The sequence below is a fragment of the Paroedura picta genome, chromosome 1 (assembly GCF_049243985.1).
Source record: "Paroedura picta isolate Pp20150507F chromosome 1, Ppicta_v3.0, whole genome shotgun sequence".
Classification (NCBI taxonomy): domain Eukaryota; kingdom Metazoa; phylum Chordata; class Lepidosauria; order Squamata; family Gekkonidae; genus Paroedura; species Paroedura picta.
Window position 1 is genome coordinate 24,636,162 of NC_135369.1, and position 24,328 is coordinate 24,660,489.

Below are 24,328 nucleotides of genomic sequence, written 5' to 3' on the forward strand. Positions count from 1 at the left end.
CTGCTACGGCTGCCACCTCTCATAGAATCATGAAGAGACCTCCAGGGTCATCTAGTCCAGCCCTCCTGCACAATGAAGGAACTCACAACTACCTGCCCACCCACAGGGCCCCCAATTTCACACCCCAGTGATCCCCCCACCCCCTCCACCAAAAATCTCCAGAATCAAACCTGGCCTGGAGAAAATTCACCTACTATCGAACAGTTGTGAATAGCAAACCCCTGGGAGTGCAAGGAAGGGCCACAAGGGACAAACCCTGGCACATCCCTTCCTGCCAACCCACTGCCTGAGTTCATAAAATAAGAATTTCTGTCAGATGGCTATCTAGCCTCTGCTTAAAAACTTCCAAAGGAGAGCTCACCACCTCCCGAGGAAGCCTGTTCTACCAAGGAACCACTTTAATTATAGGGGAATTCCTTCTGGATGTTTAACCAAAAATTCTTTTGAATTAATTTCAACCCATTGGTTCTGGTCTGATCCTCTGGGGTAACAGAAAGCAATTCAAGTATTTGAAGATGGTTATCATATCACCTCTTAGTCATCTTCTCTCCAGGCTATACAGACCAAGCTCCCTCAACCTTTCCTCATACAACTTGGTCTCCAAACCCTTAACCATCTTTGTGGCCCTCCTCTGGAGCCACAGAGTGGAGTAAAGCAGTAACATCACCTCACATGATCTGGACACTGTGCTTCTTTTAATACAGCCCCAAATCCCATTTGCCTGTTTAGCCACCGAGTCACACTGCTGACTCATATTCAGTCTTTGGTCTACTAAGACTTCCAGATCCCTTTCACATGAACTACTGCCAAGACAAGTCTCACCCATCCTATGATGTTTAGCAGAAGGTTGGGTAACTAGCAACAAATTGAATTCATGTTTGTTGCAAATCTTGTAGATCTGCATCTCGGGGGCTAGTCCACACAAAAGTCACCTGCAGCCTGCTTGGCCTATGTGGACATACCCTGCAGGGAAATACTTTTCCAGCTCCCTTTTTGGCTCTCTAACCAGGAGGAAAGGACCAAACTGATGGTGTCTCCTTTTGCTCCCTGCAGCAAATCAACAACGTAAGTGCGATGCTGGTCTTGGCCCGTCCCGTGACAGGACCCCGGGAGTTTGTGCTGGATTTGGAGATGGTCACCATGAACACCCTGATGAGCTACCGGTCCAGCTCAGTGCTACGCCTCACCGTCTTCGTGGGAGCCCACTCCTTCTAATCAAGTAGAAGCCTCCCCTCGCCTGGCGGGGAGGGGAAGGGTAAGCCTTGGAGACCACTCTGCCTAGTCTGTCCTCTCCACTCAACAACAGGTTGGCCTCAGTTCTTTTCTGCTCATTTCATAGAATCATAGAATAATAGAGTTGGAAGGGACCTCATGGGTCATCTAGTCCAACCCACTGCACTGTGCAGGACACCCACAACCCTATTGCTCATCCATTGTAACCTGCCACCCCCTTGAGCCTTCAAAGAATCAGTCTCTCTGTCAGGTGGCTATCCAGCCTCTGTTTACAAATTTCCAGAGATGGAAAACCCACCACCTCCTGAGGAAGCCTGTTCCACTGAGGAACCACTCTGTCAGGAACTTCCTGGATGTTTAGACAAAATTTCCTTTGGATTAATTTCAACCCATTGGTTCTGGTCCGTCCCTCTGGAGCAAGAGAGAACAGCTCTGTTCCATCCTCTATATGGCAGCCTTTTAAATACTTGAAGATGTTTATCAGATCCCCTCTCAGTTGTCTCCTCTCTAGGCTAAACAGACCAAGCTCCCCCAACCTTTCTTCATACGTCTTGGTCTCCAAACCCCTCACCATCTTTGTTGCCCTCCTCTGGACGCGTTCCAGTTTGTCAACATCCCTCTTCAATTGGGGTGCCCAAAACTGAACACGGTACTCCAAGTGAGGCTGAACCAGAGCAGAGTAAAGCGGTACCATCACCTCCCGTGATCTGGACATGATACTCCTTTTGATACAGCCCAAAATCCCATTTGCCTTTTTAGCCATTGAGTCACACTGCTGACTCATGTTCAATGTATGGTCTACTATTTGGTTTAACAATCTGCAAATGGGCACATTCAGCCACGTCTGTATTGTGCCCCCCCCCCCCAATCTTGTGACAGGCTCTGCCTGAGCCAGTTGGGAGGGTGCCCTCCTCCTCTCCCAGCCGTACACAAACTGTGCAAAAGTAAATTATTCCAAAAGGCTTTTCTAGAGACAACAGCTAAGCTGCCACAGTCAAGTTGGTAGTCGTTCCTCATGGCTTCCCTCCAGTTTATTTCTAGCTTGCCCCACTTTGAAGGATTCTGGAGTAAAGAACAGGGAACTGTTCAGTATTTTTCTTACATTTGAAGGGTACCGTGGCATCTAACAGCAGAGGCTGCACTCCCTGGCCTCAGGATGAAGTGGTGTGGCTCACAAGAATTCAGGGGATCGCAAAAAGCACTCTGCACATTCCCAGAGCTCTCCTGTCATTTTTTGCTTTGCATTCCAGGCTTAGCCCTTCAGTTCAGACTAACATAAATAAATGCACAAATGAGTCACAGAGGGGAAAATGCACAGACGGGGAACAAGTAGTTCTGGGACTGAATCCAGAGTGAAAGCTGAATTTTCAGCTCTGTGGCTTAATCCCCGATAGGTATGCTTTTTCCTCCCTGTGATAATTGGGGGGGGGGGGGGAGGTGGTTCCCATGCAAAGCTATTCTGCTGAGGTTCAAAGACACATTCCCTTGTTAACTACTTTGTTAATCCCAGGCCTCAGACGGGGTTCTGCGGCTGAGCTGTACCAACGCCTGGATGCCTCTCTCTTTCCTAACAGCAAATCTTCAAGGTGAATTTAATGTGTTCTCTTTAGCATCACTTCTTCCTGCCCTTTCTTCTCCACACCCCCTTGCAGAAGCACCTGCCTGGGCAGAAAAGAAAACGGAGAGACCAGAAGGGGACGACCCAACAGCCAGGGAGGGATGCCACAGCCTTGCTTCCTTCCCAGCACCATCGATAGCCACGCCTGGATGAGGCCCCCCAGCAGCCAGCGGTGTGGCTTACAGACCGGTTGCTCACCCTGGGACATGGCCACTCTTTGAGCCACAACGGTGCCAGCAATGAACCTCTGCCTCCGGCTCCCGGGGAGGGGTGGCGGGGAGAAGAGAGAACCTGCCCCCTGCATATTGGAGCCAGGAAAAGGACTTTGGACCCTGTTGCAAATCTTCATTTCTGTTTTCTGGTTAAAAAGAAAAAGACGTACAAAAATTAGTAAAAGTTTTGAAAAGGAAAGACCTCGGAGAGACGTTCTGTGCCGATGCATGCCCGATCCGAATTGCTCCATGCAAGGGTCAGTTTTTACTCTCTCTTTCGATAAAGGTTTCCTTGTTTCAGTTGGGAAAAAGGGCCATAAGAAAAAGGCAATCCCTTCCGTCCAGCCCTGCTTGTTTTTTGGAGGTCCTGCAAAAAATCCCCCCCCCCACACACACACTAGCTTTTGGATACAAATTACCTGCCCCAGCATGGGCAGGTTCACACACGCAGTTGACCCTGGTACTGCACAGCACCAAGAGATGATTTGCATGTGTGCATATAAAGCCATTGTGCCCTAACCCGGGGGTAAGCCTAGGTTTACTCAATCTTTCAGATATTGGAAAGTACAGATCTTTCAGATCTGGTCAGCCCTGGCCAGTATTTGGATGGGAGACCTCCAAGCAACACCAGGCTTGCTGCAGAGAAAGCCAGGCAATGGCAAAGCACCTCTGAATGCCTTTTGCCTTGAAACCCCCAGGGGGTTGCCGTCAGCCAGCTGTGATTGGACAGCAATTTCCGCCAATAGACAAGCCATTCTAGCAGGGCTAGAACATTCATATCAGGCACCCCAGTTTCCACCTTGGGACAATTCCTGCGGATTCCAGTTTCGAGTTGTGATGGTTATACACAGCTATGTGAACCACCACAGTTGCCTTGAGGGACTGAAAACCATCCCCCCCCAAAAAAAAATAAAATTAGGCCAGCATGGGGTTGCTAGAAGCCACCATCCAAATGACCCAGCCTGATAAATTCATAAAGTAGGAGCTGATCCTGGGTAGAGTAACAAAGATGTAGCCGGATTGGATGGCAATTCTAGCAAAAGAGGTAGGCAGCTGGGCCTTTCCACGTACCCAGAGGGAAAGCTGCTTCTGCAGGCAACTCACCCTTGTTAAGGATTGGGACAGTTGCATCCAATGGCCACTAACAGCCTCTTCCTTCAGTGCGTTCGGAAAAGCCACTCACCATAAAGACGGAGCAGGGCCCTCCAATAGGGTGCCTGTGGGTATCATGGAGCCTGCTGAGTGTTTTCCAGAAGTGGGCAGGGTCAGATAGGGTTTTTGCTCTGCTAGGCTTTTGCTGGACCAGTGGAGATTTGATTGGCTGTGCAGATTTTTAAAAAATATTGCTTAGGCAGCAGCTGCCACCACAGCACAAAGATCTATACTGTGTTGCCGCACTTAAGCTGCTGCAAATCGCTTTGTGGCTGGCTCCGTCTCCTGCGACAGGCTTTTTATTGCTGCCCTCACCACGCCGTGTCGGAACGCAAATGTGCCTGCCAGTTCAAAAAGGCTAGAGACCTGTGTGTAGTGCAACTTCCTTGCCCAACAGCCCCTCCTTTCTCGGCAGTTTAAACATTAGATAAGTCGTCCAAGCATGTATTTTTGGAGAATTGTGTGCAAATTATTTATGCCATCCCAAATCCTTAATTGCTTGGGGGGAGGTAGAAAAAAAACCAGAAGGGACACACCAATAGCCACTCGGTGCTGTCTTGGTGGGGAGGAGAAACAGCAGCGGAGGGATTGGGTCAAAACAGGTTAAAACAATCGCTTGCATTCTGCACACTTATGAAAGTACCAATTTTTGAAAAAACACTTTAGTCATGGGTTGGGACACAAATGATACTTAGCATTAAAGGCAGGCAGAGCAGTGACCGCATGCTAAGAAGCAGTCGAAATTCAGCACAGCTCTGAATAAGCCATCAGTAACTCCAGCAGGCAGGGAGAGGCCACCAGGAGGCCTGGCCTGGAAAGGGCAGTCTGAAAAGCGAACAAGGTGAGACGCTGAAATTTGGACAGAGAGACAGTCATAATATTTGTCTTCAAATATTGCAAATTCTTCCAGTGACCACGCTGAAAGTATTTTAATGCTTCCTTTCCCTCTTGCCATTTAAAGCCATCAGGAACACAGAAGGAAGAAGCTGGCCTGAAAGGCTGGCCTTTCCTTCCTGACCTCTTCACCTTTAAGGCCTTATTCACACAAAACAGCTGCACTACATTTCCCCCCACATCTTGTTAAGGGAATAGAGCCCTGGTGCCGCAGGTTGGTCCATCAGACTCAGCGCTGTCTAATCAGATTGAAGAAGGTTGGTTCTTATATGCCACTTTTCTCTACCCGGAGTCTCTAAGTGGCTTACAATTGCCTTCCCTTTCCTCTCCCCACATCCTGTGAGGTGGGTGAGGCTGTGAGAGCCCTGATATCACTGCTCGGTCAGAATAGCTTTATCAGTGCTGTGGCGAGCGCAAGGTCACCCAGCTGGCTGCATGTGGGGGTGTGAACAACCTGACTGAAGTCCGCACTCCTAACCACTACACCAAGCTGGCTCTCTGGCAGCATCTTTCCAAAGTCTCAGGTACAGTTCTTTCTCATCACCTGATCCTCTGAACTAGAGGTGGTGGGGGTGGAACCCGGCACCTCCTGCATGCCAAGCTGCATGTTCTACCTCTGAGCTCCAGCAAACTCCTCCTTAGGAACACAAGCCCCATCAAAAAGAGGAGTCATATTCTTGTGCAATCTCCCTCTCTCGCCTGAACAGGGAGAACTTCCTCCCTAGGCCAGGCATGTGAGCAGCAGAGGCTGGTGGGAGGCTGGCTTTGCAGCTGATTTTTCAGTAACAATGATGGGAGAGAAGAAGAAGAAGAGCTGGTTTCACTACCTGAAGGAGACTTAAAGTGGCTTACAAACTCTTCTCCCTACCCTGTGAGGTTGCTGAGAGCTCTGACAGAACTGCTCTGTGAGAACAGCCATAGAAGAAGAAGAAGAGTTGGTTCTTATATGCCGCTTTTCCCTACCCGAAGGAGGCTCAAAGCGGCTTACAGTCGCCTTCCCATTTCTCCTCCCACAACAGACACCCTGTGGGGTGGGTGAGGCTGAGAGAGCCCTGATATCACTGCCCGGTCAGAACAGTTTTATCAGTGCCGTGGCGAGCCCAAGGTCACCCAGCTGGTTGCATGTGGGGGAGCGCAGAATCGAACCTGGCATGCCAGATTACAAGTCCGCACTCCTAACCACTACACCAAACTGGCTAGGAACTGTGACTAGCCCAGCTGGCTGCACGTAGTGGAGCGAGGATTCAGAGATGGTTCTCCAGATTACAGTTCGCTGCTTTTAACCATTACATCATGCTGGCTCTCTTCAAGTAGCCCTCTGAGATACAAGACTAGCATGTAACTTTATTAGAACACAGACGACGCAAGAGATTTAAAAAAAAGTCACAGAGATGGGGTCGGGGAAAGTATGGATCTTCAGGAAAAATATGCTTTAGCACTAAAGTGTCTCATCAGAAGCTCTTTCCTCATCTGGTATCCTTGTGAGCCTGTAGTGAAGAAGCAGGCCTTGGCCTAATGAACATCCACAATGTGCTCGTGTGCCAACAGACCAGCCACCCAGCTACCCAGTTTGTCACGTTGGCTTGGGCTGGACTTGTGTTAGCTGAGGACCACTAGAGCAATTTTGGTCACTGTGACCCAGCTTGCACGTTGCTGAGACAAGATCAGGACTGCCTCTGTCCACAACCTTCCCAAGGGTTCAAGGCAGGGGCCCTGGAGTACAGTACAACTGTGCCAAGGTTTTGCTCAGAGCAGGACCCAAGTTCCTAGAGGAGGAAAGAAGAGGAGACATTAGGGAGTGAGGGTGGGCCCCACCAACTTCTTTCCCCTCCCTTAGGACACAGAACCGTCCCCAACAAACGGCAGAGGTGCAAGCCAGAGAGAGCAGGGAGTGGTGCGCAGGCCCTTGTCCAGCTTTCTCATGGCCAGGCCCACTTCGACCTCTTGTGGCACCGGAAACCCCACTGCCTTTGAGCAAGAGGAGACTTCCTGCTGTATTGCGCCTGCAGAGAAATGCACAAAAATGGGCACTGGGGAAGGGAAAAGACCATAAAGTGCCACCCCTCACCTCCGTAGCTTGCCGCATCGGATACCGCTGAGCAGCTGCTCTTTCTCCGAGGCCGTTTGGCAGGCAGCGTAGGCGGCCAGGAGGCTGCAGGGAGAGGGAGAAAACGCACCGCTTTTGGTTCACCTGCATCTGCAAGCCCCTTTGCATTCTTTTCAGCCCCAAAGGACTCCAGAGGGGCATATGGCAAAGTTTAAACTGCTTGGGGGAGGAAGGGGGGACTAGGTTTTTACGGGTGGGGAAAAGATGGTACTTGTTGTATGGAATTACCTTCATGGGAGATAATGTTCAGAAGGAATGGAAACTTTCCCTGGTTGTTTTCTTTGCATGTTTGCTTGTTTTGTTACCCCTGTGCCTCAAAAAAGCTGCCTTTCTGGATCAACCTAAAAGATCCATCCATCTCAGCAGCACTCCCCACGTCCTCTGGGTAAAAGTCTAGGACTGGCCTCTGAGTCAGGTCAGTCTCATTTGTGGGTGATTATGGCTGCCTTGTTCTGTGCAGTATCCATGAACACCTGCCTGAAAAGGTAACAGCAAGTAGAGTTCCACCCACCCACATAGAGGTACCTGGCTGGTGTCTTGTATTGCTCCAGGATGGCGGCTGCTTTCTCTCCACTGATGCCACTGATCTGCATGAGCTGACGAGCAAAGACCTCACTCACTGTCTGAGGCTGGAGGTGGGGGGAGAGGAGTGGCAGGTGTAAGACTAGGCAGATAGAACCCTCCCACTGAAATCCCTGCTTCTCCTTCCAGACTACGATGGGAAAAAGAGACTTGCCCACCGAGGTTGCTGGGATAGAGTCTTTTGCAATCTGGAATTATAAACAGATGCAGTGTGCATTTGGGGCAGGGGAGAACAGAACGTGGATCCTTGCTTATTTTCAGTATTTATGAGGTCACTGTTTTGGCCGAGAGATGTTCTGCATCCCTTTGGAATGCGTGGGCCTTCCTGTGGTCTCCACTACCTTGTTCTTCATGGCTCCCTCGTTAAATTCAGCAAAGGTCAGGAGCATGCAGGAGTCATTCCTGGGCTGCAGGGGACGCTCACGCTCCAGCTCTTCCCTGGCACAACTCAGAAGGGTTTTGTCCTGGGAGAAAGAGAAGGAGCAATCTCAGCCCTGGGTTTGGAATCACAGCATCTCCCCCCCCCCCAAGCCCCAGTTCCCTGATGCTCCCCATCTTTTTTAGCATGATGCACATACTCTATGGGTTTGAGCAACTCAAAAAGTGGCATTCCTTGCTGAGGGAGAGAGAAGAAAAGCCTCTCCCAGGACAGTGTGTGCCACGTGTGGATTTTGACAACTCCTGTACTAAAAATGTGAGGAAAGAAAAAATTCATGGGCCACTCACTGAAGGCTCCTGTTTAAGGCACTCAAACCTTTGATCAATAGAACATTGCAGAGCTATTATCAGCATGAAAAATGGTGAAGAGCCTGTCTTGAGAGCCTTACAAGGACCACTGAATAATCCCCACCAGCCCAAAGCATCTTGAATCCAGGAAAGGAAGCAGGGTTAGAACATAAAAGTTGCCCTGGGGGGCTAGATGAAAGAGCTGAGTGTTCTTGTATCCTGTTTCCAACAGAGATCAGCTCAACACCTCTGAACTTCAAAACTGGAGACAAAAGCCCTCCTCCACTGCTGATCTTTTCTGATACTCAGAGGTATACTACCTCAGGACATGAAGGCTTCATCACAGATGTGGCTTCCGGGCATTGTTCACATCACTTCATTTAAAAAACTTGAAAATCAAGAAACATCATCTATGACGTCTTAAGTATCCCACAGTTCTGGGTTGTGAGGCCCCTCTACAGCCCTGCTGAGAACTCACCCCGTATAACTTAGACAGGTGTCGCGTCATAATAGTCAGATATGCAGCCGATTCCCGAATATCACGGGTGCGTTTGACAAAGAAGCCATCCACCACCTTGGAGAAATGGGAGCTGTCAGATCAGTAAGATGTAGGTAACTCCCACCCACAGGTTCCAGCAACTCCCAAGCAGGTGAGGGCAGCTGAGGCTGCTTTGGAAAGGAGGTGGGACCCCGAAGCTGCTGTGGATCCTGGGCCACGTCTCCAGAGCACAGCAAGGATATCCTGCTCTTACATGAGACGCCTGGGCAGAGGAGGGTCGGTACCTGAGTGTTAGTGATGGCTTGCTGGAGAGTCTTTTCGGGGAGGCTGAGGTGTTGCACAGAGCCTGAGTCTTCCACCAGGTAGATGGGGTGGGAAAGGCCACACTGCCGCAGACGAAACTGAGGGAGGGTGAGAAAGAAAGAGGTGGGCTGGATTATAACATGCCCGGGGGCGGGTTACTAGTATGCAATCCAAGCACTATTCTAACTCTCTCTAGCAGCCTCTGAAAAAACAGCAAAACTCCCCCCCCCCCCAGGAATCCAGGAGCACCTTGGAGCGTAAGATCATTAATTCCAGGGAGAAGGCACAAGTGTGGTGGTCAGAGAATCACCTGGGGATGAGAGGGCGTGACTCTCTACTCCTGCCATGGAAGCTTGCCAGGAGACCATAGACCAGCTGCATTGTGCTAGGCTCTAAGGGGCTAATGAACTAGTTGGTCCACACAAGTAGACATGAAACTTCAAATCCAAGCTTCACAGAGAGATTTGATCTAGTCGTGAATGCCTCCCTTCTTTCCACTGATGGGATCATAGACTCCGTAGCTGCCAGCTGGCTAGCGGAGGTGACTGCAGCACATGCTGACCGGCTCTGATCTTGGGTTCAATCCTCCCAATCTCAGATCCCACCTAGCTCCTTAAAAGGCCCGCTGGCCAATCTCCTGGCAACTCAGCACCTTCTGCTCACGAAAGCGGCCATCGATGATACTGCCACACAAATCCGGCATCCGTTTCCGTTCCACTACGTAGTCCAGCACCAGCTCCTGAGCTGTAGGTGATGGTGGCTGCCCTGAAAGACAAGGAGCAGGTTAGGATGGAGACACACCCACCTCCGGAGAGACAGCCGCCTGACTACGCCAGATGCCTGGAAGCAGTCATGCAGAATTGCCTGAAACTCAACACTTCAGGGATGGAGGTCCTGTGGCTAGATAGGATGGGGTTCAACTATCAGTTACTTCCTCAGCCAAGAATTTGGGTGTGAGCTTTGATGCCTCCGTATCCATGGAGGCGCAGGTCTCAAGAAAAGCACAGCTGGCATCCTTCTACCTTTGCCAAGTCAAGCTACTAGCACGCTACTTGACCATGGAACACCTGGCCACAGTCATCCATGCAACAACCACCTCTAGACTGGACTTCTGTAAATTGCTCTAAGCAGACCCACCCTTATCCTTGCTCCAGAAACTGCAATAGGTCCAGAATGTGGCAGCCAGAGTTCTTACAAGAACACCTTGGAGGGCACGTATTTGACCAGTGATCCAACAGCTGCATTGGCTCCCAGTTGAATTCCAGATCATGTTCACGGTATTGGTACTTCTCCATAACGCTATTCAGAGTGCGGGTCTGGCATATCTGAGAGACTGCCTCTATCTCTACTCCACCGAAGAGTACTGCGCTCTGCTAATACCAACCTGCTGGTGGCCCCAAGGAGATATGTCTGGCCTCAATCGGGGCCAGAACATTTACATCCTGACTCCCACCTGGTGGAATGAGCTCCCAGAACATATCCGGGCCCTGTCGGAGCTGGCACGGTTCTGCAGGGCCTGCAAGAGGGAGCTCTTCCACCAGGCTTTTAGTTGGGGCTGATGAGACGCTTAACATCTAACATCCAATAGGCCCCACCTAGCCATCATTCGCCACCTACTATAAGATACCCAGATTGTAGTCTGGTCTGGGCAAAATCAGAAGAGGTTCTAGTCAACGGGCTGCTGAGACTGACATATTTTAACTTTAATGCTGCTAAATTGTTTTAATTTGATTTTAAATTTTAATCTGTTTACTTATTGTATATTTGTACATGACACTGTACACCACCCTGAGCCGGTTTACTAGGGAGGGTGGTATTCAAATAAACAAATAAAATAAAGCCAGCTGTGCACATCCCAACAGGGGCTCTTTGCCATGCCCCCCACCAGGTCACAGTGGGGAGAGCGTTCTCTTTTTCAGCAGCTGCTCCCTCTCCTCTGGAAAGGCGTACTGGGAAAAATTCATTGAACTCCCCCCAATACCAATTTTGAAGCTTTGAGTGGATTGCTGATCGAGTGAAAAATAACAGCAGTGCGATTATTTTAAGGCTTAATTTTTCTCGTCATTGTTACCATGCCTTATTTTATGTTGAGAACGGCTTTGAAATTCAAAGAATACCATTAAATGCCAACAATACCCCTCAGTTCTCTACGCAGGGCACACAGGTCAAACCCTACGCCAAAGGATAAATGGACATCACGAATCATGAGAAACCTGTAGGAGACCACTTCAGCCTCCCAGGACATTCAAAGGGGGACCTCAAAGTGATTGCTTTATTACAAAGGAATTCCAGAAACAGGCTAGAAGGGGAGATTGCTAAATTACAGCACTCGGGACAATGGAGCCACAGTCCCTAATAACTTGCCCAAGTAACTTTGTGAATAACTTTGTATAGCACAATAGCCTGCATAGAAAACGCCTTCCTGAATAACTCAGTTTTGCATTGTTTGTGGAAAGCCCGGAGAAGGGGAGCCTTCTTGACCTCCATACGGTGGGGGCCACAACAGAGAAGGCACATGTGACTTAAGCAGGTCTGGGAACATTCTGCCCTGGTTGGGTGCACTGCAGGTCATGCAGCTGCTAGAAGTTGGAAGTAAAAGAGCCGCAAGCAGAGTTCCAGCCCGTGGTAGTGAAAGCATCCTCTAGAAGGAAATGGCTCCGGTTCTCTGCCAACTTGGGAATGGGTGGGATCCAAACACCTCCCCATCCGCACCTGGAGAGTGCCTCTCCCTGGCAACCCAGAGGAAATCTCCAACATGAAGCTTCCGGATGCTGAAAGGCACACCGTTCCGCTCCAGCTCCTTGACCAGGTCTCGTTTGCGGGACGTGGGGCCCCTGAAAGGGAAAGGGAGGCCGCTGTTTAGAGCTTGGTGATGTGGTCAAGAATCTGCAAATGTTTCTCCCAAGGTTACTATCCTGAAATAACTTTCCCAGCCTCCACAGGAAGGGAGTTCCAGGTTGTTCCACCCGCATCCATTCACGGAAGCCGTTGGTGCCCTGGACCTTGCAGTGGTTTTCACACCAGGATCATTTCACAATGGTCAGGTGTTCCTTCTCAGCAGTCAACTCGCCATAGAATTAAAAAGGGGGTGCCACACTGTACCTTTTCCCATTAAAAGTGGCCAATGTCTTTAACTACTGACAAAATTCCACCACTGTTTACTCAAAAGTAAGCCATATTAAGCAAAGCTTGCTCTTCTTCTCGCAACTATCCTTTAAAGCAGGGGTAGTCAAACTGCGGGCCTCCAGATGTCCATGGACTACAATTCCCATGATCAAATGCTGGCAGGGGCTCATGGGAATTGTAGTCCATTGACATCTGGAGGCCCGCAGTTTGACTACCCCTGCTTTAAAGTGTTTTTCCTTTGCTATACAGTGACTTCCCTTATCTGCTTAATGAGCTACTTCTTGTTCTCCCTTACTGATCATGAGTAATTCTTAAGCTTAAGTTTACTAGGAGAAGCAGCAGAAGAAAATTTGAGACCAATGGCCCCTTTAAGACCAACAAAATTTTATTCCAGGTGTGAGCGTTCATGGTGCATGCACACTTCCTCAGACAGTGGGATTTTATTCCTCAGCCATTGCCTGAGGAAGTGTGCCTGCACACTCCGGCAATGGAAAAACTTTGTAATTTTCATGAACTCCTAACCCGTCATTTTCACCCCCTCTTGAGGTTCACTTCATTGCTTTGTGCTCCCACTGTGTTGCGTGGCACCTTCCTGGGCCCTCTCGAGAGCGCCCCTCCTATCCCCTGCTTGCATTTCAAAGTCTCATCCCCTGTTCACGTCCTTATCTTTTCTCACAAGGCTGCTCTCACTGGGAGTTCAGTCTAAATACCAGATGGCTGGATGGGTTGTTTTGGTACCTTGTAGATCAGAGGAAACTGTATTGCACTTTGTGTGAATCAGAGTTCCTGCCAAATGCTGCCCCTATGCCCTGCTTCCCTAGCTAAGTTATATATGCTTTGCAGCGTCTCTGTCAAGATCCCTATCTTAGAGCTTATGTGATGTGCTGATCTTTGTCCTGATTCTCCAAATAAAGACTTCTACTTAAAGCTTCATCCTGAAGCCAGAGAGTGATGTCTGTCGTGCGAATCGGCCGGGTCTCAACCGCTTGGTTCCTGACAGGAATGCAAGGCGTGACAAAATCCACAACACATCCCAGTGTGGTCCTACAGAAATGCCCTGCATCTCACCACTGCTTTCCCCAGACAGCCGTCCCCTCTTCATCGCAGCAGCTGCTCACCCTGTGGTTTCAATGAAATCCACGCACAGAATAACGTCAAATTGTCCTGGGTGGAACGTAAACTGGGGCTTAAATGCCTCTGCTCTTGCCTCTTCTGCTCTTGACTCCCTGGGAGGAAAAGAAAAATCCTGACAGTTCACCTGGAGGAGTGAACATCTCCCACTCTACAGATCCCATCATCTTGCAAGGAGATCTTAATATAGCGTTTCTCCTTCTATCCACACACATTGGGTTTCTAAGGTGCAACAAGGGAGTGCAGTCAGCATAAATCATGGCCAACTCAAGGAACTTCTCAGGAACCAGGAGGCGGCAAGCTATTGCTTGACTATGGCCAGCCACCCTCTGGCAACTGCACCACCTCTGCCCCTCAATGGAACCCGAGGAGAAGAACAGCTGCCTGCCACTTCGGGGCCAGGTAGGCCACTCACTCGGGAGAAGCATCTTGGTCTGAGCACTGCCCATCATCTCCTTCCAAATCCACCAAGAGCTCTTTCGTTCCAGCAGCTGGGAGCTCGAGGTCATCATCTTGTGAAAGAGGTGGCTTGCCCAAAGCCAGCAATTCCTTGGCCAAGGCTAGCCCAGTGTCTGTCAGAGAATACCTGCCAAAGCAGAGCAAAACAGTCACAGCTGCCTCCACTCAGGCCCAGCAAGACTCTCCATCTCATCATGCTTTTCACCAGCTCTCTTGCACCTTGTCTTCACCGCTGGTTCCCACCCTCCCCAGTCCCAGGCACCAAATTCCATTACGACATGCCACATGGCAGAGTTCACGAGGGACAGGGGCATACACACCAAAATGGCTTCCCCTAGACAGAAAAGGTGGGTCAGCCTTCCCCACAGCTTAACTGTACACATAGGCTCCATTGATCCCTCTGGACATGATGACAGGCAAGGACTTCTGGGAATGCCAGAGTCCTTCTAGAATCCAGAGAACGTCATGCATTTTATTTTAAGCAAATTTCAAGGACACGTGAATTTAACTTGGGAACACATTAACGAATTATTCAAGAAGCTCATAAATCAACTCAGGGTACAGGCTACCTATAGCTTTTGGCTCACTGCAAATGTCTGTAGTAGGATACCCTCACCTAGCTGGGATATTGGTCTTGAGGACAAGCTCCTTGCGAATCAGAGTGCTGACTGCAGACCAGGCGGTGGTCTTACTCCCAGGACCAGCCTACAAGTATGGAGGAAAAAATTAACATGAGCACCAAAGCTCTAAGGAATGTTGTCTGGCCCTGGATAGTCCTATCTTGATAGATCTCAGAACTAAGCAGGGTCAGCCCTGGTCAGTATTTGGGTGGGAGGCTAATAAGGAATGCCAGGGTTGCAATTCAGAGGCAGGCAAGGGCAAGCCACCTCTGAACAGCGCCAGCCTTGAAAACCCTAGAAGAAGAAGAAGAAGAGTTGTTTCTTATATGCCGCTTTTCCCTACCCGAAGGAGGCTCAAAGCGGCTTACAGTCGCCTTCCCATTCCTCTCCCCACAACAGTCACCCTGTGGGGTGGGTGAGGCTGAGAGAGCACTGATATCACTGCTCGGTCAGAACAGTTTTATCAGTGCCGTGGCGAGCACAAGGTCACCCAGCTGGATGCATGTGGGGGAGTGCAGAATCGAACCCGGCATGCCAGATTAGAAGTCCGCACTCCTAACCACTACACCAAACTGGCTCTACCAGGCCACTATAAATTGGCTGCAACTTGACAGCAAAACAACAGATATTATCCTCTTTCAAAGGTGAACTGAGAAAATCAGAGAAGAAGAAGGCTGGCAAAGTAAGCTAGACGGGGGTCACATTGCAAGGGGAACCAAAGATGCTTTGCAAGAGGGTTATAAAGATTGGTCGAGACTCACCAGAAAAAACGATTTGTCGCACAGGGGCTGGGCCGCTCGCTGCAGCTCTGACTTGGTCAGATATCCACGAGTGTGAGGTCTCTGGGGAAGGCACCAAAATGACAGTACAGATTTCTTTTTTGCTTTCTTTTGCGGAGTTCTCTTGTCTCAGGCCTCTGTCCCCCCAAACGCCACAGTCCTCTAAGCCCTGGGAAACCCAGAAGTTCAAAACTCAGAGTCCTCCGAAATCTGACTATGGTGTGATTACTGTGGACAGAACAAAGTGTGGAAAATAGGACTACCCTCCACCCTCCGATATCCATATGCCTTTCTTGAGACTCTGAGCTGTCCGCATCTTACACTGCTGTCCTGGTAGAGAGCCACCAACACGGCATAGGCCCCAGACCGCTGAGCAGGGAAGTATCTACGGGCACGTCGGTGTGATGCAGGCTTGGTTTTCTAAAAGGAGAAAGAAGAATTAAGTGTGCCTACCCTCAGGGACTCCCTCTCACCACTCCACAAAATCCTCCCTTGTGACGTTTACTTGGCAATCATCACCTGTGCCTAGGGTTGCTGGCTGAGACAGGCTGAGCCTTAGAAGTGATCTACAGTACTGGTCCATGAAAGTTGATCATAGCTAAGAAACTGCTCTGAGGCTATGGATGGCCACACCAAGGTCTGGGATTAGGAGAAAGGGCTTCCAAGTCACAGTTTGCGGTCCTTCATTTCAAGGACTGCCACCATACCCCACCCCCAAAAAAGATGCCCACTGCAGAAAAAGGACACCATATTTGTTCTCTAAATCAGGGGTAGTCAACCTGCGGTCCTCCAGATGTTCATGGACTACAATTCCCATGAGGCCCTGCAAGCATTTGCTGGCAGGGGCTCATGGAAATTGTAGTCCATGAACATCTGGAGGACCACAGGTTGACTACCCCTGCTCTAAATATTAAAAATCAGCTCATGCCAAGCTAGTAATTTAAAGGAAGACAGTAGCAATAATCAGTGGCAAAACAGACTTAGAGAATAGTTTAAACCCAGAATAGAAACTGGATCAACTGCGTAGGGGTCGGTCATTAAGGAAGAATAATATTAACATGGAATAGCAGTTACATAAACAATGCACAGAGTCAAAAGTGCTTCACCACAAAGAACCAGTGTGGTGTAGTAGTTAAGAATGGCAGCTTCTAATCCAGAGAGCCAGATTTGGTTCTCCACTCCTCCTCAACATGAGTTCTGCTGGGTCCTCTGCAGACTGTCTCAGCCCTACCTACCTCACAAGGTGCCTGCTGTGGGAAGATGAAAGGAATGTGATTGTAAGACTCCTTAAGGTAGAAAGAAGCAAAGTATAAAACTCTCCTCATCATCTTCCCCACGTTATAAAAGCCCTGGCTATAGGGGGCTGAGATTGAGAAAACCTAGTGGCATGCCTAAAGTCACCTAAGCAGAGTTATACCCGTCTAAGTCAACTGATGCTTAGAAAGATGTAACACTGTTCAGGATCACACAGCCAGTCAATCTGCAGCAGAGGTTAGATGTCAGCCTAGCACTTCCTGGTTCCTAGCCACTATGCAATGCTAGTATGTTCCACATAATATATTTCTGGAAAGGGCCTTGTCTCATGGCTTAAGTTTCACTCAGCACTTAATGCCCACTCAGGGCTGCTGCCTCATCCGAGTGCCTCCTCCTCCAACCGGCCTGTCTGTCCAGCAGCCAGCCTTATTGTACCCCCCCCCCATCCTTCCACTTCCCTCTGAGGCTCAGAGGCTGCAGATCCCAGCTGCATGAGAGCAGCCCCGGCCCAGGGGCCTCCAGCTTGCAGCCTTTGCAGGTCCTGGGGGAGGGAGAGGCCATCCACAGAGTTCTTACACACACACACACACACACACACACACAATCTAGCGCCAGTTGTATTCTTGAATGCAATGGGCTTGGCATCTAGTACTTAAATAAAGGCCATGGAGTTAGAAGGGAAATCAGGAAAAATCCGAGGCTAAAGCAACTAAATACATCTTATATTTCCTGGAATAAACAATTCCTGACAACTTTTTTTCTAGCTTCCGCACAAACCACAATTGAAACATCTTTTGAAATGCAAGGAAATTCATCCAAGAAGGCTTGTGGTGACTGGGAACCTCATGGACATTTCTGCACAGGGACAGACACTTCAGTTTCTCAAAATCCATGGGAGAAATTCTAATGTACAATCCCCACTGACATGAATGAGAGCTCCTTTTCACTTAGGCTCTGGACAGCAGAAGGTTGTAAGTGATGAAGCCCTTGCATTGAGAGTGCAGCGTAATGGACTAAGATCCAGGTTCGAATCCTCAATCTGCCACAGTAGTTGCTGAGCAACTTTGTGCTAGTCACTCTCTCAGCCTCAACTGCCTTAACTGGGTTGTTGCCACGAGGACAGAATGGAGGAAGGGAAGAGACTGTCGTAAACCACTTTGGGTAAGGCAATAGTTTCTGTCTGCATTAAATGCACAACATAAGCTTTTGGGTTATGCAACACTCTATTACACTCTACATTTTCAAAATTTGAGTGTTTTGTTCTAGTAGTTAGTGGTAGATTTTCACCTGGGAAGAAAGCTGGTGTTGATTCATTGCACAACTACTAAAAAGTCTTGGTAAATCTAAATAAAAATGACCATGAAGGACCCTGTGAAAACGCATCATGTTTTTACCTTTATGTGCTCTCCTTGACGCTGGTCTGGCTTGGCAGAACATGGGGCAGGCAGAAGTTCTGGGATGTCACTGCCAAGTGCACCTTTACTTCCGGGAGGCTCACCATCTCCTTGCCCACTCCAAGAGGAAGTTGAGGTCACCTGGTCTGAAATTCACAGCCCATTATTAACTCCAAGCGCTACCACAGAACACCAATAGCATCCTCAAAATTTGGTGGGAAAGAAAAATAGAGCTGGGCACCACCCACATACCAGAGGCCTTCTGAAGAGCTCCCTCAGTGGCTTCACGCAGACAGTACATAGCATGGGGGAGAAGACTGAGCCTTGCAGAATCCCATAGGCCAACCGCCAAGGGGCAGAGCAGGAGTCCCCCAACACTACCTTCTGGGACTGATTCCCCCAGATAGGACTTGGACTACTGAGAGGTGGCTCAATATGGTATTATGACTGGTAGTATTGAAGCTGCTGAGAGATCCAGCAATACTAACATGGTCACAGTCCCCCTGTCTAGTTTTCAACAGAGGCCATAATCCAAGGTGACCAAAGCAGTCTCACTTCACAGAGTTCTCCTGTTGCAATCCTTACAACAATCTCACAAGGCTAGGCTCATTACCCCAAACACAGCAAATGGGAGACTAAGACTGAAAGGGTCACCCAAGGTCATCTGTTGAGCTCACAGCAGGGATGAGATCTAATACATTGTAGCTCTGTCCCCAAACCATTATGGGAATCTCTAACTGAAGCAGTAGGTGATGTCAGTGGCTCTCCATCAGAATCCCTGGAGAGCTGCTGCCAGTCTGAGTAGGCAATACTGACCTTGACTTACTTAACTTCTGAGTCAGTATAAGGCAGCTTCACTTGTTCACTACACTAGTCCAAAACCAGTCCAAGTCTGGGCTGTCTAAACAGGGTCATGTATACTGCCCACTAAGCAAACTGTGCAGTCCTTGTATTACTATTCCATTCCTCTCTTTCCCCACTTGTTCTTGATGAGGGCTACATGAACTAAAAGACCAGGCCCTCTCACTTCAAATATAGAGGTCTTGTCTTAGTTTTATCCATTTTCTTCTTTAATTTCACAGCCATAGGGTCAAGACCATCATTTTCTGTAAACTGCCTTGAGCTGCAAGGGGAGGGCAGAATATAAATATAAATATAAATATAAATATAAATATAAATATAAATATAAATATAAATATAAATATAAATATAAATATAAATATAAATATAAATATAAATATAAATATAAATATAAATATAAATATAAATATAAATATAAATATAAATATAAATATAAATATAAATATAAATATAAATATAAATATAAATATAAATATAAATATAAATATAAATATAAATATAAATGAAAGGTTAGTCTTGCAGACTTGAGATTTGACTGCAACAGTTGCATTTGTTTATACATGACCAGGGCAGATTTGCGAGTGAAGTGCTTGCTTGTGAATTTGATTTCAGCATCATGCTGAAGTATTGGTGAGATTAAAGGAACTCTTCAAATACAGTAGGATTATGAGAGTGACTGAGTGCTAGCAAAGGAGTCTGCCACATGCAGAAGACCCCAGATTCAAATTACTGGGTATTTTCTAGTTAAAAGAATTTCAGACTTTTCTGTGCTCAAGAACCTGAAGGGCAACTGCCAGTTGTAGACGCCAATACTGAGTTAAATGGGGCAGCAGTTTCCACATATGTCAATTTCATATGTCAATTTTCTCTTACATAAATGTCCCTTTGTATGTTAAAATCAGGCTCAGCACAAAGAACACACAAACCTAGCTCAGGCAATCACCACCAGTTTATCACATACCAAATTCTTGGGGGAGGTGAAGCAGAAAAGTGAAATAACCACACCTCTTTGTATACACCTGATGCCACATGCTTTCATAATCCACACCTGCCGATGACATACCCTCCTGTGTGTGGCGATGCTTCTCCAGTTGCTCATCTAACTGGCGGCAAATGTGCTCCCCAAAGTACTGAAGAATCCGAGCCTCACGCCCACTGTTCAGAGGGAGTGGATACTTGTGGAGAGAGCTCAAAGCCTGTGGGCAAGAAGCAGGATAAACTGCATGGTGGAAAAGGAAACCTGACCTACCTACTCCCTGTTTTCCAGCTTCTTTGTCAATAGGTAAAGAGGGAAGGGAGCAGAATCGGTAGCATCTCCTCCAATCAACACTAGGGCTGCAAGAGTAACTGACACCCTGTAATCAAACTACTCCGGGTCATGTCTGCCAATTCTATTACTTTCCTGTTGTGCAGTTGTATTGGACCTTTGGAAAACAACAGCAGCAGCCAGAAAGGTGTCAGATTAAGTCTGCTGTGATTGGACCAATCTCTGCTCTGGCTCTGCCACACCACAGAGATCTGTTTCACCTGCAAGACTCCTCTGCTCCCCAAGAAGAGCAGAACCACAGGAAAATGGGTCAAGGTCAGGGGAGATCCCCAGCTCCTAAAAACGTCAGAGTGTGGCTGTGCTGGTCTGCATTAGAACAGTTAGATTCGACCCCAGCAGCACCATAGAAGCTAGCAAGATTTACTTTGGAGTCAAAGCCTGCTGTCCGATGCAGAGACCCTCAAAAAAGTTTATACCTGTAAATCTTGTTGGTCTCTAGGGTGCTTCTGGATTCGACTCTAACACTTCTAAAATTCACTCATGAGGATAACGAACACACCCAATTTATTTCATGAGGCGCAACGCCCACGGTGGGGCTGACCGTGCGTTAGGCAAGGTAAGGAGGGCGCGAACAGGCACGGCCGCCCATCGAGGGGCGAGGGTTGCAGGCAAAGAGGCGCGGCCTACCCTTTCATAAGCCCGCTGGAGCCTGAAGCGCCCGCGCTCGGCGGCCTCATCGCGCCACTCTTGCAGCCAGCGCTCGAATAAAGGATTGGGGCTTTCTTGGCGAGGCTTCGGCATGTTCCGAAGGCGGAGCCACCCTTCTTCCGCCCTGCCGCCTATAACCTGGAACTCATCGAACGGCCCGACCATAGAGTCCCCCGTTGCTGGGCTGCGACCATCATAGGGTAGAGCGGGCCACGGGTTTGGGGCATACGCGCTGCACCCCCTAGTGGCTGGCGGACGCCACCGCTCATAGTGAGCACGGGCGGCTTCCCACGCCTTTCTCTGGCGCGGAGTCCCGCCCCCAAGGTCACATGTCCAAGGAGGGGGAAGGATTAGGCGTGGTTTTTCCTCATAGACCCCTTTCATTCCGGCCCTTTAAGGAAGAAAAAAGCAAACATCCTGAGTTAAACAATCGGGTTTTAATACGAGCTTTGTCGAAATATATGTAGATTGAACACTGTCCATTCACTGGCGAATTTTTGTAGAGATAAAGGCAGAACAAAATTATTGTCAAGGGAAACCTTAAAGACCCTCAACATTTTCCTGTTTGTCAATTTTTTGAGAGTCAAAGCTCACTTTAACAAGACAGGAATGGGAATAACGATCCATCGCCCTTATACCGAGATCAGAAGGGTGGCCGAAGGCAGGATAGAGTTGCCAACTCTGGCTTGGGAAAGAACAGGAGACTTTGAGAGTGGAGCCTGCAGAGCGAGGTTTGGGGAGGGGAGAAACTTCAGTGGGGTATAATGCCATACAACCTACCTCTCCAGGGGAACTGGTCTCTGTTACTTGGAGATGAGCTGTAATTCTGGGGGATACTGAGGTCCCACCTGGAAACTGACATCCCTACAACAGGAAGTTCCATCTTTTGCACTGTACCTCTGCAGCCTGACTCCAGCTATCCTTTAAAGACACACATCCTGTTGGTCTTCAAGATGGTACTGGACTTGAGTTTTGTTCTACTACTACATTCTTGCACACAATCTCACATGCAACTCATTTAAATATGTGTGAAGTACCATCAAGTTCCTTCCAATTTATGGTGACCCTATGAATTCATGCCTTCCTAAATGTCCTATTGTTACCAGTCTTGTTCAGGGCTTGAAAGAAATGAGGGCTGTGGCTTCCTTTATAGAGTCAATTCATCTCATGTTTGGTCTTCCTTTTTTCTTGCTGCCTCCAATTGTCCCTAGCTTTATTATCTTTTCCAGTGAATCTTCTCATAATTCAACCAAAATAAGATAGCTTCAGTTTCATCATTTTAGCTCAGCCTTTCTCAACTTTTTTACTGTTGAGAAACCACTGAAACATTATTCAGGCTTTGCAATTGTGTAGGATATGGTTGGTAAGCATAGCTGTGTATATGCCCACCCCTCACCTTCCCACCCTCTCCAGGCCCATCATTGGCCATGGAGGGGTTTTGACATGACCATATATGATCATAAAGGTAAGCACTGGGTCATGTCTGACCCTTGGGGTGATGCCCTCCAGCATTTTCATGGCAGACTCAATTTGGGGTGGTTTGCCAGTGCCTTCCCCAGTCATTACCATTTACCCCCCCCCCCCAGCAAGCTGGGTACTCATTTTACCTCGGAAGGATGGAAGCCTTAGTCAACCTTGAGCTGGCTGCTGGGATTGAACTCCCAGCCTCATGGGCAGAGCTTCAGACTGCATGTTGGCTACCTTACCACTCTGCGCTACAAGAGGCTCTTATATGATCATATCACCTGATAAATGTCTAATAAATTTAAAAAATATATTAAAAGTGCATCAACTCCCACTCATTTGGAAAACTCAGGGCTGTCAAGAAACCCTGGTTGAGAAAGCTTGTTTTAGCTTCTAGGGCAGTAGTTCTCAACCTGGGGGTCAGGACCCCTTTGGAGGTCGAACGACCCTTTCACAGGAGTTGCGGCAGAGCAAGCATATGCCACAAGTATAATATATGGCTAGATGGAAGAATATATAAGTAATTTATCAATGCCCTGACTAGATGGCTCAAGGCAGCTTTATCTCATAAGATCTTGAAGGCAAAGGAAGGCAGATGGACAGACAGACAGACAGACAGGTGATTGTTCACTCAACCTCTTCCACAGACCACTCACATGCCAAAGATGTGGTTACATATTACTCTAGAATTTTGTTTGATTTTTGCTGTCAAGCCGCAGCTGACTTCGCGTGACCCCATGGGGTGTTTAAGGCAAGGGACATTCAGAGCTGGTTTGCCCTTGCCTGCCTCTGCATTGCAATTATGGATTTCCTTGAGGTCTCTCATCCAAATATGAACCAGGGCCAGCCCTGCCTAGGTTCTGAGAGCTGATGAAATCCAGCTAGCCTGGTCAGGGTCAATCAATCCAGTAACAGCCCCACAATGGTGAGCATTGCTTTCAGAACAGTTAATGTGTCACAAGTCAAAATACACAAGGCACCTACTTGCGGTAGGTTGCCGTCAGTTTGTCAGGGTTGCCAAGAAGAATCTTCATGAACAGATGCCAGCCTGGAGCCGTGCAGCTCTGTTACACCCAAACAGTACCACAAGCTTCCAAAATGCTACAAGCCCTTCCTCCACAAAAAAGGGAGAGCACTCTATCATTCATTCAGCCTTTTCCACAGAGTCTAACAGCTAGGATACAGCAGTTTGAGTCACTTCTGACCACATCCAACCATACATGATTTACTGCCTACTGAGTTTTGGTTAGGGAGTTAATGGAAACTCTTACCTCAGCTTAATAAAACACTTTGATCTAATTAAACTAATTCTTCAATAACAGGGAGAGAGGGTACAGAGAAAGGCATATGCACTCCACAGATTCTTAAAATGGTTTAACAAGGTCCTTTGATTGATTGATTGATTGATTGATTGATTTATAGCCTGCCACTCCATGAAACTCTGTCTTGTGGCAGGTGACATCCTAAAAACCCCACAATAAAATCCCAGTAAAACAAATAAAAAGTTATCCCTCCCCCCTGTTAAAACACTGTAAGTGGTCTGTAGATACTTTGATGCTGGTCAATGACCGTAATAAATAATCATCAAACTCCCCCCCCCCCCGCCAAAGTACTACCATTAATCTTGTGTTTCGGGGGAACAGTTGGAAAAGGGGTGGGCAGGTGTTCTGGCCCCTTAAGGGGGAGAAGATCTTAACTGCCCTGTTCCCCAACCAAGGACATGGCGGAAGAGCTCCATTTTGCAGGTCCTACAGAACTAAGAAAACTTTCTTCCTATAGAACCATGGAAACAGTAGTTCTATAATTGAGGGCATAGGATTCCGGTGCTTTTGATAGTTCATGTTGATACCCAGAATTATGTAAAGGGAAGCTGTAATCTTTGGAGGTAGAGGTATGCCAGCCTTCTCGTGGGATTTGGGGATTTCCCCGAATTACAACT

General features: G+C 48.2%; 2 protein-coding genes across 8 annotated transcripts in view; one reads left to right on the forward strand and one right to left on the reverse strand.

The window, feature by feature from the left end:
• EFEMP2 (EGF-like fibulin extracellular matrix protein 2) overlaps positions 1-3,262 on the forward strand; it is a 39,149-nt gene extending 35,887 nt beyond the window's left edge. For all 5 annotated transcript variants that reach the window (XM_077328471.1, XM_077328460.1, XM_077328480.1 and 2 more), the window contains exons 11-12: positions 1,054-1,255; positions 2,886-3,262. In XM_077328471.1, the coding sequence (XP_077184586.1) occupies positions 1,054-1,215 (162 nt within the window). In that variant the 3' untranslated portion in view covers positions 1,216-1,255; positions 2,886-3,262. The remainder of the gene's footprint in view (positions 1-1,053; positions 1,256-2,885) is intronic.
• Positions 3,263-6,433: 3,171 nt separating this feature from the next.
• On the reverse strand, positions 6,434-21,105 carry MUS81 (MUS81 structure-specific endonuclease subunit). Of its 3 annotated transcripts, XM_077328541.1 has the most exons (16): positions 20,905-21,105; positions 20,014-20,146; positions 18,090-18,235; positions 15,763-15,861; positions 15,424-15,504; positions 14,659-14,747; positions 13,999-14,169; positions 13,571-13,678; positions 12,039-12,160; positions 9,979-10,091; positions 9,308-9,424; positions 9,003-9,098; positions 8,140-8,262; positions 7,742-7,845; positions 7,178-7,261; positions 6,434-6,875 (listed from the first exon to the last, which is right to left on the reverse strand). In XM_077328541.1, exons 1-16 carry the CDS (start codon positions 21,088-21,090, stop codon positions 6,809-6,811), a joined length of 1,839 nt encoding a protein of 612 aa, XP_077184656.1. In that variant the 5' UTR covers positions 21,091-21,105; the 3' UTR covers positions 6,434-6,808. The 3 variants fall into 3 exon arrangements, with proteins under 3 accessions (XP_077184656.1, XP_077184665.1, XP_077184674.1); XM_077328550.1 differs by lacking the exon at positions 15,763-15,861; XM_077328559.1 differs by lacking the exon at positions 13,999-14,169.
• Between the last annotated feature and the right edge of the window lie 3,223 nt (positions 21,106-24,328).